The sequence below is a fragment of the Crinia signifera genome, chromosome 9 (genome assembly GCF_055691185.1).
Source record: "Crinia signifera chromosome 9, ASM5569118v1, whole genome shotgun sequence".
In the NCBI taxonomy this organism is placed as follows: Eukaryota; Metazoa; Chordata; class Amphibia; order Anura; family Myobatrachidae; genus Crinia; species Crinia signifera.
Window position 1 is genome coordinate 167,974,718 of NC_139225.1, and position 18,298 is coordinate 167,993,015.

The window sequence follows — 18,298 nt, forward strand, 5'->3', positions numbered from 1 at the left end:
AGGCATTTATACACCCAGTCATAAAGCTGAATACAGCATTCATACACCCAGTCATACATCTGAATACAGCATTCATACACCCAGTCATACAGCTGAATACAGCATTCATACACCCAGTCATACAGCTGAATACAGCATGCATACAGCTGAATACAGCATTCATACACCCAGTCATACAGCTGAATACAGCATTCATACACCCAGTCATACAGCTGAATACAGCATTCATACACCCAGTCATACAGCTGACTATAGCATTCATACAAACAGTCATACTGCTAAATACAGCATTCATACACCCAGTCATACACCCAGTCACACAGCATTCATACACCCAGTCATACACCCAGTCACACAGCATTCATACACCCAGTCACACAGCATTCATACACCCAGTCATAGAGCTGAATACAGCATTCTTACACCCAGTCATACAGCTGAATACAGCATTCATACACCCAGTCATAGAGCTGAATACAGCATTCTTACACACAGTCATACAGCTGAATACAGCATTCATACACCCAGTCACAAAGCATTCATACACCCAGTCATACAGCTGAATACTGCATTCATACACACAGTCATGCAGCTGAATACAGCATTCACACACACAGTCATACAACTGAATACAGCATTCATACACCCATTCATACCGCTGAATACAGCATTTATACACCTATTCATACAGCTGAATACAGCATTCATACACCCAGTCATACAGCTGAATACAGCATACATACACCCATCATACAGCTGAATACAGCATTCATACACCCAGTCATACAGCTGAATACAGCATTCATACACCCAGTCATACAGCTGAATACAGCACTCATACACCCAGTCATACAGCTGACTGGGTAGTTACAGTACGCCCCCACCTGGTAGTTACTGACTGTGGATGCTTTGGTAGACAGTGTCTACAGCATTCATACACCCAGTCATACAGCTGAATACAGCATTCATACAGCTGAATACTCCCAGTCATACAGCATTCATACATACATCCATTCATACACCCAGTCATACAGCTGAATACAGCATTCATACACCCATTCATACACCCATTCATACAGTTGAATACAGCAATCATACATCCATTCATATAGCTGAATACGGCATTCATACATCCATTCATACAGCTGAATACAGAATTCATACACCCAGTCATACAGCTGAAAACAGCATTCATACACCCAGTCATACATCTGAATACAGCATTCATACACCCAGTCATACAGCTGAATACAGCATTCATACACCCAGTCATTCAGCTGAATACGGCATTCATACACCCAGTCATACAGCTGAATACGGCATTCATACACCCATTCATACAGCTGAATACAGAATACATACACCCATTCATACAGCTGAATACGGCATTTATACACCCAGTCATAAAGCTGAATACAGCAGTCATACACCCAGTCATACATCTGAATACAGCATTCATACACCCAGTCATACAGCTGAATACAGCATTCATACACCCATTCATACAGCTGAATACAGCATTCATACACCCATTCATACTGCTGAATACAGCATGCATACAGCTGAATACAGCATTCATACACCCATTCATACACTCATTCATACACCCATTCATACACCCATTCATACAGCATTTATACACCCAGTCATACAGCTGAATACAGCATTCATAAACCCATTCATACAGCATTCATACACCCTGTCATACAGCTGAACACAACATTCATACAGCATTCATACACCCTTTCATACAGCTGAATACAGCATTCATACATCCTTTCATACAGCTGAATACAGCATTTATACACCCATTCATACAGCTGAATACAGCATTTATACACCCATTCATACAACTAAATACAGCATTCATACACCCAGTCATACAGCTGAATATAGCATTCATACACCCAGTCATACAGCTGAATACAGCATTCATACACCCAGTCATACAGCCGAATACAGCATTCATACACCCAGTCATACAGCTGAATACAGCATTCATACACCCAGTCATACAGCTGAATACAGCATTCATACACCCAGTCATACAGCTGAATACAGCATACATACATACACCCATTCATACAGCTGAATACAGCATTCATACACCCAGTCATACAGCTGAATACACCCAGTCATGCAGCTGAATACAACATTCATACACCCATTCATACAGCTGAATACAGCATCCATACCCCCAGTCATACAGCTGAATACAGCATTCATACACCCATACATACACCCATTCATACAGCTGCATACAGCATTTATACACCCATTCATACAGCTGAATACAGCATTCATACACCTGAATACAGCATTCAAACACCCAGTCATACAGCTGAATACAGCATTCATACACCCTTTCATACAGCTGAATACAGCATTCATACAGCTGAAAACAGCATTCATATTTTTGCTGGTGTATGTTGGATACCATGTTTGCCGATGTACAGTATGTTGGATGCCATGTTTGCTGATGTATGTTGGATGCCACGTTTGCTGATGTAAGTTGGATGCCATGTTTGCCAATGTATGTTGGATGCCATGTTTGCCAATGTATGTTGGATGCCATGTTTGCCGATGTATGTTGGATGCCATTTTTGCTGGTGGATGCCATGTTTGCTAATGTATGTTGGATGCCATGTTTGCTGGTGGATGCCATGTTTGTATAAAGAGAGAGTGAGCGACTTAGGTCAGCCTTGAAAAAGCCGACACAGGCGAAATGCGCATCGGCAGCTCGCTCTGTTGTAACTGTTTAAATGTATAATTGAAATGTATCCATATATTATTATGTGTCAATAACTCTGTTACTAGGAACGTAGTCTGTGACAGCGCGTATCACAGCGCTTGTCCTAGCAGGGAGAGCGGGGTGCACGCGAGACGCTGCAGTACTAGCAGAGCTCGGTGACCCGACTTCAGTGAGCGTTTGCTGCGGACTGCTCACCTCCCGGAGAGCGCTCCGGCGCTGCTATACCTGAGAAGTGTGTGTTAAACACACAGACAATAAGCGCTATTAAAAGTGTATGTATAGAGGAGTTATTTAACTGCTCACCCGGCATTGGGCTGAGGACAGCGTGGGCTGTGGACTGCTCACCTTCCGGAGAGCGCTCCGGCGCGTCTATAGAAATGTTTATAAAACACAAGACTAGAAGCACTATCAATATCTAACGTGTATGGGTGTCACTAACTGTTCACCGGGTACTTGATAATAATAACCCGTAATTAAAGCGTCACTTAAACTAGAAGCGCTATTAAGAATGTACGTGTATAGGAGCCAGTAACTGCTCACCCTGCATTGGGTAATAATAACCCTCAATTAAAGTGTCACTTATTCACGCTTAACAAATATTACGCCATGCAAAGGGCACTGTACTGACCAGTCAGAAATTATCTATAGTATACTTTAAATTGCGTGCATGTCTGGCTGTGTCATATACAGAACAGACTGTGCAATCTGCTCTTACCAATTTGGAAGAATATATCCAATCAACTATTATATGCATGAAGAGCTGAAGTATACACATTTCAAGTTGGATAATATATTGAGAGCAATTTATTGCATACACGACTGATTGCAATACATGCTGTACAGACTGGGCAACTTGCTCTAATAATAAACACTGTTAGTGAACCCATGCACCCACTTATATGAATGTTACTATAAAAATTTTGAATTACCAGATTGTGATTATAGAAGTGGTGTACTAGGCCGTACGGCAGGTCACCACCCGCTCTCATATCTGGTACCAATCAGGCGCATGTGCGGTTCAAATAACGCACTCACAGGATTAAGCTTATACTAATATAGTATACATTCTATGGTGGTAGCAATACAGTGAACGTGTCACTTTTACTGATTGCCTAACTAAGCAATAATTAATAATAAAAAATAAAAAACAAGACTACGTTAGCGGCAGAGCTGGGAATAAAAACCCATTTATTATTGCATTTCAATTTACATTATACTTACCTGAATTGATAACAGGAACTTTCTCAGAAATACTCTATACTAAACGGCCAACAGAGAACAATTTTAATCTTTCTACAAATTTCTTTTTCTCTATACCTATTATTCTTCTTATTTTAATATTTTCGCCATTGTAATCCCTGACACAGGGACACAAATTATCGGGTCAAATATTGTTTAATAAATATTAAAAATTTAAAATTACTATTTAAATAATGATGACCTGTTAGTGATACCTAAAACTACATATCATCTAATAAACTTACTTAAATTTTAGTCAATTTTGACATTTTTGTGAAGTAGGAGTGCGTCACAGTCAAACTGATTTGCCTTTTCTTCTCTACATGGATGCCATGTTTGCTAATGTATGTTGGATGCCATGTTTGCTGATGTATGCTGGATGCCAGGTTTGCTGATGTATGCTGGATGCCATGTGCATGGTATGTTCGATGAGACACGATTTGCTAATGTATGCTGGATGCCATGTTTGCTGGTGGATGCCATGTTTGCTGGTGGATGCCATGTTTGCCGATGTATGTTGAATGCCATGTTTGCTAATGTTTGCCGATGTATGTTGGATGCCATGTTTGACGATGTATGTTGGATGCCATGTTTGCCGATGTATGTTGAATGCCATGTTTGCTAATATAGGTTGGATGCTATGTTTGATGTTATATGTTGGATGCCATGTTTGCTATTTACTGATGCATGTTGGATGCCATGTTTGCTATTTACTGATGCATGTTGGATGCCATGTTTGCTATTTACTGATGCATGTTGGATGCCATGTTTGCTATTTACTGATGCATGTTGGATGCCATGTTTGCTGTTTGCTGGTGTATGTTGGATGCCATGTTTGCTGGTGCATGTTGGATGCCATGTTTGCGGTTTGCTGGTGCATGTTGGATGCCATGTTTGCGGTTTGCTGGTGTATGTTGGATGCCATGTTTGCTGTTTGCTGGTGTATGTTGGATGCCATGTTTGCTGTTTGCTGGTGTATGTTGGATGCCACATATGCTGATCGGGATGCTGTCAAAATCCTGACCGTCAAAATCCTGAATGGGTCATAATACCGACAAGGACAAAATCCCGACAAGGACAAAATCCCGACATTTAAAATCCCGACAAGGTCAAAATACCAACATATAGAATGTACAGGTGAAACTGTCAACATAACTTTGGGTCGACAGGTCGCGAGGTCGACATGGGTTTATTCACTGTTTTTTGAGCCGACACGTGCCGACAAGCAGTATTTCATGCCCTACCATCCACTAGGGCGTGGTGGGACAATAAAATAGTGCGCCGAGCGCAGCAAGGCACCGAGCCCGAAGCATTGCGAGTGAAGCGATCTATGCGAGGGGCTGCGGTTCACCTCCAACTGTGTCCATGTCGACTGTGTCGACATTCGGGTAAAAAACAGTGAAAAAACCCATGTCGACCTCGCGATCTGTCGACCCAAAGTCATGTTGACAGTTTCACCTGCACACTCTATATGTCGGTATTTTGACCATGTCGGGATTTTATCCTTGTCGGTATTATGACCCATTCGGGGATTTTGACCCTGTCGGGATTTCATACCGAATCCTGCTGATCTGGGCTTGCTGCAACATTTACTGATGTATGCTGGATGCCATGTTTGCTGGTGTATGTATGATGCCACGTCTGCTAATATATGTGGGATGCCACGTTTGCTGATGTATGTTGGATGCCACCTTTTCTAATATACAGTATGTTGAATGCCACGTTTGCGGATTTAGGCTTGGTGACACGTGTGCTGCTGCTCTAAGCTTGGTGCCATGTCTGGTCTTCCTGCTGCTCTGTAACGATTTAGGAGCAGAACGTCTGATACCTTGCGGAGCAGGATGGAGAGAATGCATCATCCATGGCATCACTTAGCTGCCTCGCAATAAGCTGTTTCCATGGTAACGCATTAGGGCCTGTGCTACAAGTAAGATTACAATGGCACAGGCTATGGCATACTCAGTCTGGGCAGTAGTGAGCTGTTTCCATGGCAACTTGATCCCTTCTCTGTTCTGTCAAGCTTGATTGGCTGCAGGACATATCCATGGCGACCACTTTTAGTTCAAGCTTCGGCCTACAGGGACTCGTCTGAGCCTTTGTATGAGTGAGCGCCAGCCTGGTTTACAAGACACTGGCACCTTGACATTCATAGCACGCCTGAGGATGAGGAGGAGGGTGACGGGCAGATGATATCCCTTGTGCTTCGCCCTGCAGCGCCTCCTGTGCCCCGTGTTATCACCCCCTCCCTTATTATGGCTACCTACCTATTTTATAGTGTGGCACATGCTGGACAGAGAGTTCCATCCTCTAATGTACTGTACTCCTGAGCCAGCGCCTCTGTCACTCACCTGGGTAGAAGTCCTTGGATTTGGAGAGTTTGATAGTGGCGCCCGTCTCCCGCTGCAGCTGGACAATGGTCTGACCGCCTTTCCCGATAATAGAACCGGCTGCATAGCTGGGTATTAACACCTTCAGGAACAGCTCCCCATCTTCTGCTGGAAGGGAAACAGGGTCACCACATTAGTATCAGGCGGAAGCACTGCGGAGCATTCAGACATACTGTATACCAGGCATGTCCAAACTGTGGCCCTCCAGCTGTTGTGAAACTACAAGTCCAATCATGCCTTGCCACAGCTTTGCTAAAACTATGGCAAGGCATGCTGGGATGTGGAGTTTCACAACAGCTGGAGGGCCACAGTTTGGACATGCATACTGTATACAGATAGGCGGTAACCCCCTGCATGCTGTATAACACCCGGGTATTACTGATGGAGCATACAGCCAGGCGGTGGTACTGCGGAGTATTCCAGACATACTGTATACAGATAGGCGGTAACCCCCTGCATGCTGTATAACACCCGGGTATTACTGATGGAGCATACAGCCAGGCGGTGGTACTGCACAGCATTCCAGACATACTGTATACAGATAGGCGGTAACCCCCTGCATGCTGGGGACCATACAGAGGCAACTGGCTATTGGTTTGTGTGGTGGGGACCATACAGAGGCCCTTGGGTACGGGATGGAGTGGTGGGGACCATAGAGCAGCACCTAGCTATGGGATGGAGTAGTGGGGACCATAAAGAGGCACTTTGCTACGAGATGGAGCGGTGGGGACCATAGGAGACACCTGGCTAGGGAATGGAGAGGTGGGAACCATAGAGAGGCACCTGCCTATGGGATGGAGCGGTTGGGACCACAGAGAGGCTTATGGCTACAGTATGGAGTGGTGGGGACCATAGAGAGGCACCTGGCTATGGGATGGAGTGTAGAGGATCATACAGAACCACATGGCTGTGGGATGGCGTGGAAGGGACCATAGAGAAGCATATGGCTATGGGATGGAGTGGTTGGGACCGTAGAGAGGCACCTGGTTAAGGGATAAAGAAGTGGGGACCATAGAGAGGCATTTGGCTATGGGATTGAGTGGTGTGGACCATACACAGGCACCTGGCTATGGGATGGCCTGATGGGGACCATACAGAGGCACCTGGCTATGGAATTGCGTGGTTGGGACCATACAGAAGCACCTGGCTATGGGATGGCACGGTGGGGACCATACAAAGGCACCTGGCTACAGAATGGCATAGTGGGGACCATACAGATGCACCTGGTTATGGGATGGAGTGGTTGGGTCCATACAGAGGTGGTGGGGACCATAGAGAGGCACCTGGCTATTGGTTTGTGTGGTGGGGTTCATAAAGAGGCACCTGGCTATGGGATTGTGTGTTGGGGACCATACAGAGGCCTCTGGGTACAGGATGGAGTGGTGGGGACCATAGAGCGGCACCTGGCTATGGGATGGAGTAGTGGGGACCATAAAGAGGCACTTGGCTACGGGATGGAGCGGTGGGGACCATAGGAAACACCTGGCTATGGAATGGAGAGGTGGGAACCATAGAGAGGCACCTGCCTATGGGATGGAGCAGTTGGGGCCACAGAGAGGCTTATGGCTACAGTATGGAGTGGTGGGGACCATAGAGAGGCACTCGGCTATGGGATGGATTGTAGGGGACCACAGAGATGGACCTGAATATTGGAAGGAGCGGTTCGAACCATAGAGAGGCACCTAGCTATGGGATGGAGCAGTGGCTTATGGACAGCTTTAATAGCCATACTGCAGGAAGGGCAGATCTCCATGAAGTGAGGGCATATGTATACTGCCTTGTGCAGTTGGTTGTCCCCAAAATATAATATCTTCTCTGTGCATCTTCTAGAACTGAACCCTTCACAATTCTGTTTTCCATCTCTTTGAATAACGATAGAATTATGCAGATGGAGACTGGCTCAGTGCTGATCTTTTATGGGTCCAGCTACAGTTTGCCAAGTCTATTGCCTATCAAGGGCTGCCAAGATGGAGTTTATGGGGTAATATTTACCCTGGTCCACTTATGCTGAACCCCTCTTACCCGTCTGTAGCAGCCCCTTCCCCCAGCTCAGCACCCACTGCTGGGTGTTGGGCTGCAATGGGGCCAGTGAGGCTGTGCGGGGTACACACTGATTGCACTACCCCCTCCCTGGATTCACCTCTGGCTGGGAGCTCATGGGGCAGCTTTGTATTTTCAAAGGGCTGTGATCACGCCTCCCACAATTAGGCCACATCCTCTGAAAAGTACCTGGGACAGGCCAAGCTCTGCAGTGTTTGATATGAATGCAGGATAATTCTGCCTTCCTTGCTGCACCACACAGTTTAGAAGAGAACCTAATGCTGCCAAGTAATGGGGGGCCCTAGTGCCGCCAAGTAATGGGGAGGCTCTAGTGCCGCCAGGTAATGGGTATGCCCTAGTGCTGCCAGGTTACAGAGAGGCTCTAGCACCACCAGGAAATGGAGAGGCTTTTGCGCCGCTAGGTAACAGAGAGGCCCAAAGGCAGAAGTTGGAGAGACAATGGGCCAGTTAGAAAATAAATGGGCAAAACTTTTTTCAGGTATATAAGTGACAGAAGAAAATCAAATGTAGGAATAATTAGACTTAAGGCAGAGAGTGAGTTAAGGCAATAGCAGATCAATGCTATGTAAGTAGCTATTTCTGCTCAGTATACACTACAGAAGAAGAAGTGAAGAGGGATATGCATATAAATAAGGTGGATGGAAGTACGTTCACAGAGGAGAAGGTCCAAAGAGAACCCTTATAATAGGGACCAGATGGGATACATCCAAGGATACAAAAAAGGCGTAAAAGGGGTGCTGGTAGAACCATTAACAGAATGATTCAACACACCACAAAAGTGGAAGCAAGGAAGACGCAAACAACTACCGACCAGTGAGCCTCACATCAGTGGTATGGAAATTGAGGGAAACAATCTTAAAGAAAGTGTTATAGATGTCAGTGTTGAGGTGGTATAGATGTAGCATATCTAGACTATCAAGCTTCTGTCCCACATCGCAGACTGTGAAAGGGTGCCGGATGGGTTCCCGACAGTCGGGATCCCCGACAGTCATTTACCCAATGTCGGGATCCCGACTGTCAAAATGCCGGCAGCCGGGTGCCCGACGGCCACCCGCTATTTTCCCTCGTGGGGGTCCACGACCCTCATAGCGGGAGAACAGAATAGGTGGCTTGAGTAGCGAGCCACCGTGCCCGCAGCGTAGCAAGCCCACAAGGGGCTTTTTTGCGCTCGCCACGTCGGGATAATGACTGTCGGGATAATGACTGTCGGGATCCCGACTGTCGGAGTCGCATACCACACCCCTGTGAAATGCATAGGAAAGCAGTGTAGGGTAGAAAAATTATTAATATTAAATATTAGCTTTTGCCAGTACAATATATATTTAATAAATATAATGCAATTGAATACAATTTACTAGTCCTTAGATTCTGAAGTCAAGACAGTACTTAGCAAGGTGACCTGCAGCGGTTTTGCTGTGGACATTCCTCGGTGGCGGTAGCAAATGTTCTTTTGAAGAACTGGAGGGAGATATCCCCAGTGATGCAGGATTAGCAGTGGTGGAAGGAGATTGCCCCTCTGACGCACGATAAGCAGCACTGGAGGGAAATTGGGGGGGGGGGTAGAGTCAATCCAGCCTAGAAGAATGGTTTTCCTGCCCTCAAGGCTAGTAGTAGTTTTTTATAGTGCCCAGTTCTGTATAGGTCACTGGTGCGGCCTCATCTATATACTGTGCCCAGTTCTGTATAGGTCACTGGTGCGGCCTCATCTAGATACTGTGCCCGGTTCTGTATAGGTCACTGGTACGGCCTCCTCTAGATACTGGGCCCAGTTCTGTATAGGTCACTGGTGCGGCCTCATCTAGATACTGTGCCCAGTTCTTAATAGGTCACTGGTACGGCCTCATCTAGATACTGTGCCCAGTTCTGTATAGGTCACTGGTGCTGCCTCATCTAGATACTGTGCCCAGTTCTGTATAGGTCACTGGTGCGGCCTCATCTAGATACTGTGCCCAGTTCTGTATAGGTCACTGGTGCGGCCTCATCTATATACTGTGCCCAGTTCTGTATAGGTCACTGGTGCGGCCTCATCTATATACTGTGCCCAGTTCTGTATAGGTCACTGGTACGGCCTCATCTATATACTGTGCCCAGTTCTGTATAGGTCACTGGTACGGCCTCATCTAGATACTGTGCCCAGTTCTGTATAGGTCACTGGTGCAGCCTCATCTAGATACTGTGCCCGGTTCTGTATAGGTCACTGGTGCGGCCTCATCTACATACTGTGCCCGGTTCTGTATAGGTCACTGGTGCGGCCTCATCTAGATACTGTGCCCAGTTCTGTATAGGTCACTGGTGCGGCCTCATCTAGATACTGTGCCCGGTTCTGTATAGGTCACTGGTGCGGCCTCATCTAGATACTGTGCCCAGTTCTGTATAGGTGACTGGTGCAGCCTCATCTAGATACTGTGCCCGGTTCTGTATAGGTCACTGGTACGGCCTCCTCTAGATACTGGGCCCTGTTCCGTATAGGTCACTGGTTCCGCCTCATCTATATACTGTGCCCAGTTCTGTATAGGTCACTGGTGCGGCATCATCTAGATACTGTGCCCGGTTCTGTATAGGTCACTGGTACGGCCTCCTCTAGATACTGGGCCCAGTTCTGTATAGGTCACTGGTGCGGCCTCATCTAGATACTGTGCCCAGTTCTGTATAGGTCACTGGTGCGGCCTCATCTAGATACTGTGCCCAGTTCTGTATAGGTCACTGGTACGGCCTTATCTATATACTGTGCCCAGTTCTGTATAGGTCACTGGTACGGCCTCATCTATATACTGTGTTCAGTTCTGTATAGGTCACTGGTGCGGCCTCATCTAGATACTGTGCCCAGTTCTGTATAGGTCACTGGTGCAGCCTCATCTAGATACTGTGCCCGGTTCTGTATAGGTCACTGGTACGGCCTCCTCTAGATACTGTGCCCGGTTCTGTATAGGTCACTGGTACGGCCTCATCTAGATACTGGGCCCAGTTCTGTATAGGTCACTGGTGCGGCCTCATCTATATACTGTGCCCAGTTCTGTATAGGTCACTGGTGCGGCCTCATCTAGATACTGTGCCCAGTTCTGTATAGGTCATGGGTGCCGCCTCATCTAGATACTGTGCCCAGTTCTGTATAGGTTACTGGTGCGGCCTCATCTATATACTGTGCCCAGTTCTGTATAGGTCACTGGTGCCGCCTCATCTAGATACTGTGCCCGGTTCTGTATAGGTCACTGGTACGGCCTCATCTAGATACTGTGCCCGGTTCTGTATAGGTCACTGGTGCGGCCTCATCTATATACTGTGCCCAGTTCTGTATAGGTCACTGGTGCCGCCTCATCTAGATACTGTGCCCGGTTCTGTATAGGTCACTGGTGCGGCCTCATCTAGATGCTGTGCCCGGTTCTGTATAGGTCACTGGTGCGGCCTCATCTAGATACTGTGCCCGGTTCTGTATAGGTCACTGCGGCCTCATCTATATACTGTGCCCAGTTCTGTATAGGTCACTGGTGCCGCCTCATCTAGATACTGTGCCCGGTTCTGTATAGGTCACTGGTGCGGCCTCATCTAGATACTGTGCCCGGTTCTGTATAGGTCACTGGTGCGGCCTCATCTAGATACTGTGCCCGGTTCTGTATAGGTCACTGGTACGGCCTCATCTATATACTGTGTCCAGTTCTGTATAGGTCACTGGTGCGGCCTCATCTATATACTGTGCCCAGTTCTGTATAGGTCACTGGTGCGGCCTCATCTAGATACTGTGCCCAGTTCTGTATAGGTCATGGGTGCCGCCTCATCTAGATACTGTGCCCAGTTCTGTATAGGTTACTGGTGCGGCCTCATCTATATACTGTGCCCAGTTCTGTATAGGTTACTGGTGCGGCCTCATCTAGATACTGTGTCCAGTTCTGTATAGGTCACTGGTGCGGCCTCATCTATATACTGTGTCCAGTTCTGTATAGGTCACTGGTGCCGCCTCATCTAGATACTGTGCCCAGTTCTGTATAGGTCACTGGTACGGCCTCATCTAGATACTGTCTCCAGTTCTGTATAGGTCACTGGTATGGCCTCATCTAGATACTGTGCCCAGTTCTGTTTAGGTCACTGGTGTGGCCTCATCTAGATACTGTGCCCAGTTCTGTATAGGTCACTGATGCGGCCTCATCTAGATACTGTGCCCGGTTCTGTATAGGTCACTGGTGCGGCCTCCTCTAGATACTGTGCCCAGTTCTGTATAGGTCACTGGTACGGCCTCATCTAGATACTGTGCCCGGTTCTGTATAGGTCACTGGTACGGCCTCATCTAGATACTGTGCCCAGTTCTGTATAGGTCACTGGTACGGCCTCATCTAGATACTGTGCCCTGTTCTGTATAGGTCACTGGTGCGGCCTCATCTAGATACTGTGCCCAGTTCTGTATAGGTCACTGTTACAGCCTCATCTAGATACTGTGCCCAGTTCTGTATAGGTCACTGGTGCGGCCTCATCTATATACTGTGCCCAGTTCTGTATAGGTCACTGGTGCGGCCTCATATAGATACTGTGCCCGGTTCTGAATAGGTCACTGGTGCGGCCTCATCTAGATACTGTGCCCGGCTCTGTATAGGTCACTGGTGCGGCCTCATCTAGATACTGTGCCCAGTTCTGTATAGGTCACTGGTGCGGCCTCATCTTGATACTGTGCCCAGTTCTGTATAGGTCACTGGTGCGGCCTCATCTAGATACTGTGCCCAGTTCTGTATAGGTCACTGGTGCGGCCTCATCTAGATACTGTGCCCAGTTCTGTATAGGTCACTGGTGCGGCCTCATCTAGATACTGTGCCCAGTTCTGTATAGGTCACTGGTGCAGCCTCATCTAGATACTGTGCCCAGTTCTGTATAGGTCACTGGTGCGGCCTCATCTAGATACTGTGCCCGGTTCTGTATAGGTCACTGGTGCGGCCTCATCTAGATACTGTGCCCAGTTCTGTATAGGTCACTGGTGCGGCCTCATCTAGATACTGTGCCCAGTTCTGTATAGGTCACTGGTGCAGCCTCATCTAGATACTGTGCCCAGTTCTGTATAGGTCACTGGTGCAGCCTCATCTAGATACTGTGCCCAGTTCTGTATAGGTCACTGGTGCGGCCTCATCTATATACTGTGTCCGGTTCTGTATAGGTCACTGGTGCGGCCTCATCTAGATACTGTGTCCGGTTCTGTATAGGTCACTGGTGCGGCCTCATCTAGATACTGTGCCCAGTTCTGTATAGGTCACTGGTGCGGCCTCATCTAGATACTGTGCCCAGTTCTGTATAGGTCACTGGTGCGGCCTCATCTAGATACTGTGCCCAGTTCTGTATAGGTCACTGGTGCTGCCTCATCTAGATACTGTGCCCAGTTCTGTATAGGTCACTGGTGCGGCCTCATCTAGATACCGTGCCCAGTTCTGTATAGGTCACTGGTGCGGCCTCATCTAGATACTGTGCCCAGTTCTGTATAGGTCACTGGTGCTGCCTCATCTAGATACTGTGCCCAGTTCTGTATAGGTCACTGGTACAACCTCATCTAGATACTGTGCCCAGTTCTGTATAGGTCACTGGTGCGGCCTCATCTAGATACTGTGCCCAGTTCTGTATAGGTCACTGGTGCGGCCTCATCTAGATACTGTGCCCAGTTCTGTATAGGTCACTGGTGCGGCCTCATCTAGATACTGTGCCCGGTTCTGTATAGGTCACTGGTGCGGCCTCATCTAGATACTATGCCCGGTTCTGTATAGGTCACTGGTGCGGCCTCATCTAGATACTGTGCCCGGTTCTGTATAGGTCACCGGTGCGGCCTCATCTAGATACTGTGCCCGGTTCTGTATAGGTCACCGGTGCGGCCTCATCTAGATACTGTGCCCGGTTCTGTATAGGTCACTGGTGCGGCCTCATCTAGATACTGTGCCCAGTTCTGTATAGGTCACTGGTGCGGCCTCATCTAGATACTGTGCCCGGTTCTGTATAGGTCACCGGTGCGGCCTCATCTAGATACTGTGCCCGGTTCTGTATAGGTCACCGGTGCGGCCTCATCTAGATACTGTGCCCGGTTCTGTATAGGTCACTGGTACGGCCTCATCTAGTTACTGTGCCCAGTTCTGTATAGATCACTGGTGCGGCCTCATCTATATACTGTGCCCAGTTCTGTATAGGTCACTGGTGCGGCCTCATCTAGATACTGTGCCCAGTTCTGTATAGATCACTGGTGCGGCCTCATCTATATACTGTGCCCAGTTCTGTATAGGTCACTGGTGCGGCCTCATCTAGATACTGTGCCCAGTTCTGTATAGGTCACTGGTGCGGCCTCATCTAGATACTGTGCCCAGTTCTGTATAGATCACTGGTGCGGCCTCATCTATATACTGTGCCCAGTTCTGTATAGGTCACTGGTGCGGTCTCATCTAGATACTGTGCCCAGTTCTGTATAGGTCACTGGTGCGGCCTCATCTAGATACTATGCCCGGTTCTGTATAGGTCATTGGTGCGGCCTCATCTAGATACTGTGCCCGGCTCTGTATAGGTCACTGGTGCGGCCTCATCTAGATACTGTGCCCGGTTCTGTATAGGTCACTGGTGCGGCCTCCTCTAGATACTGTGCCCAGTTCTGTATACAGATGGGGTAGGTCCCATCTTTATAGGGGATGGCGATGGCGACGCCAGCCGCCATCCCCCGCCAGCACCATATCTATAGCGAGAAGGGGATGCGCGTACACGAGAGGCGCTTCCAGCGCTTCCCCCGGGTCACAGTATGATCAGCTGTGTGTGTGTATGATGGACCCGGCCAGTGTGATCAGCTGTGTGTGTGTGTGTGATGACTGTGATACAACGTGGCGTGCTATATATGGGGCTGTGATACAACGTGGCATGCTATATATGGGGCTGTGATACAACGTGGCATGCTATATATGGGGCTGTGATACAACGTGGCGTGCTATATATGGGGCTGTGATACAACGTGGCATGCTATATATGGGGCTGTGATACAACGTGGCATGCTATATATGGGGCTGTGATACAACGTGGCATGCTATATATGGGGCTGTGATACAACGTGGCATGCTATATATGGGGCTGTGATACAACGTGGCATGCTATATATGGGGCTGTGATACAACGTGGCATGCTATATATGGGGCTGTGATACAGCGTGGAATGATACATAGGACTGTGATACAATGAGGAATGATACATAGGACTGTGATACAACGTGGAATGATACATGGGACTGTGATACAATGTGGAATGATACATAGTCCTATGTATCAGTCCACGTTGTATAATAGTGATATGTATCATTCCACGTTGTATCACAGTCCCATATATAGCACGCCACGTTGTATCACAGTCCCATGTATCATTCCACGTTGTATCACAGTCCCATGTATCATTCCACGTTGTATCACAGTCCTATGTATCATTCCACGTTGTATCACAGTCCTATGTATCATTCCACGTTGTATCACAGTCCTATGTATCATTCCACGCTGTGTCACAGTCCTATGTATCATTCCACATTGTATCACAGTCCCATGTATCATTCCACGTTGTATCACAGTCCCATGTATCATTCCACGTTGTATCACAGTCCTATGTATCATTCCACGTTGTATCACAGTCCCATGTATCATTCCACGTTGTATCACAGTCCTATGTATCATTCCACGTTGTATCACAGTCCCATGTATCATTCCATGTTGTATCACAGTCCCATGTATCATTCCACGTTGTATCACAGTCCTATGTATCATTCCACGTTGTATCACAGTCCTATGTATCATTCCACGTTGTGTCACAGTCCCGTGTATCATTCCACGCTGTGTCACAGTCCCATGTATCATTCAACATTGTGTCACAGTCCCATGTATCATTTCACGTTGTATAATAGTCCTGTGATACAACGTGGAATGATACATGGGACACGCTGGCCGGGTCCATCATACACACATACAGCTGATCACACTGGCCGGGTCCATCGGACACACGCAGCTGATCACACTGGCCGGGTCCATCGGACACACGCAGCTGATCACACTGACCGGGTCCATCACACACACACAGCTGATCACAGTGGCCGGGTCCATCAGACACACACAGCTGATCACACTGGCCGGGTCCATCAGACACACACAGCTGATCACACTGGCCGGGTCCATCACACACACACAGCTGATCACACTGGCCGGGTCCATCAGACACACACAGCTGATCACACTGGCCGGGTCCATCGGACACACGCAGCTGATCACACTGACCGGGTCCATCACACACACACAGCTGATCACAGTGGCCGGGTCCATCAGACACACACACACAGCTGATCACACTGGCCGGGTCCATCACACACACACAGCTGATCACACTGGCCTGGTCCATCACACACACACAGCTGATCACACTGGCCGGGTCCATCACACACACACAGCTGATCACACTGGCCGGGTCCATCACACACACACAGCTGATAACACTGGCCGGGTCCATCACACACACACACAGCTGATCACACTGGCCGGGTCCATCAGACACACACAGCTGATCACACTGGCCGGGGCCATCAGACACACACAGCTGATCACACTGGCCGGGTATATCATACACACACACTCACAGCTGATCACACTGGCCGGGTCCATCGGACACACACAGCTGATCACACAGGCCGGGTCCATCGGACACACACAGCTGATCACACTGGCCGGGTCCATCAGACACACACAGCTGATCACACTGGCCGGGTCCATCAGACACAGCTGATCACACTGGCCGGGTCCATCGGACACACGCAGCTGATCACACTGGCCGGGTCCATCGGACACACGCAGCTGATCACACTGACCGGGTCCATCACACACACACAGCTGATCACAGTGGCCGGGTCCATCAGACACACAGCTGATCACACTGCCCGGGTCCATCACACACACACAGCTGATCACACTGGCCTGGTCCATCACACACACACAGCTGATCACACTGGCCGGGTCCATCACACACACACAGCTGATCACACTGGCCGGGTCCATCACACACACACAGCTGATAACACTGGCCGGGTCCATCACACACACACACACAGCTGATCACACTGGCCGGGTCCATCACACACACACACAGCTGATCACACTGGCCTGGTCCATCACACACACACAGCTGATCACACTGGCCGGGTCCATCACACACACACAGCTGATCACACTGGCCGGGTCCAACACACACACACAACTGATCACATTCTTTGTTTTGACAGTGTAGTATTCTCCTGTGCAGTTTGCAGCCAGTAATGACGAGTTGGAGGGGGGCACCCTGTCTAAAGTGACCCAGGCCCCACGAAGGCTTAATCCGGCCCTGTTTCTATCTCTCTATCAATATACAGTAAGTTCTAAGTTAAACAGCTGCGGAGTGAGAACCGGACCACCAGTACTGTCACATTGTAGGTGTCCATGTGAATGAGGGAGAGATAAAACATGCTCCGATCCCTCTGAATCTTACATTGCAGATATTCGTGGATGAGTGGAAATATCAGACGGGAGGTGGAATTAGTGACAGACTGACAATGTACACCCCGGCATTGTCCTACAGTCCTCCTAACGAGACAATAGCAGCACCTGCTGTGCACCATTCTCTGCAGCTGTATACGGGGAATAGGCCATAATGCCCTCATTACCATAGTGTATAGCCGGGACACATAGATGCTGTGAATGAGTAATATATACTGTAACATGCACACATAGAAATATCCCTTCCTATGATCATCCCACAACAAAGGCCACACACACCAATACACATAATTCCGATGGATCGGGCCTATGAATGGGTGAAAGGCGTCTAGCCTCTGGTTCTGATCGGTGCGCAGTCTCTGACATGG

General features: G+C 48.2%; 1 protein-coding gene across 2 annotated transcripts in view; it reads right to left on the reverse strand.

The window, feature by feature from the left end:
• The window catches only part of LOC146036427 (RNA-binding protein Nova-2-like), a 33,630-nt gene that overhangs the window by 11,120 nt on the left and 4,212 nt on the right, over positions 1 to 18,298 (reverse strand). The window contains exon 2 of one of the 2 annotated variants that reach the window (XM_083160425.1): positions 6,340 to 6,483. In XM_083160425.1, the coding sequence (XP_083016551.1) occupies positions 6,340 to 6,483 (144 nt within the window). Of the gene's footprint in view, positions 1 to 6,339; positions 6,487 to 18,298 lie in introns of both variants that reach the window. The other variant, XM_083160424.1, reaches the window with a different exon arrangement.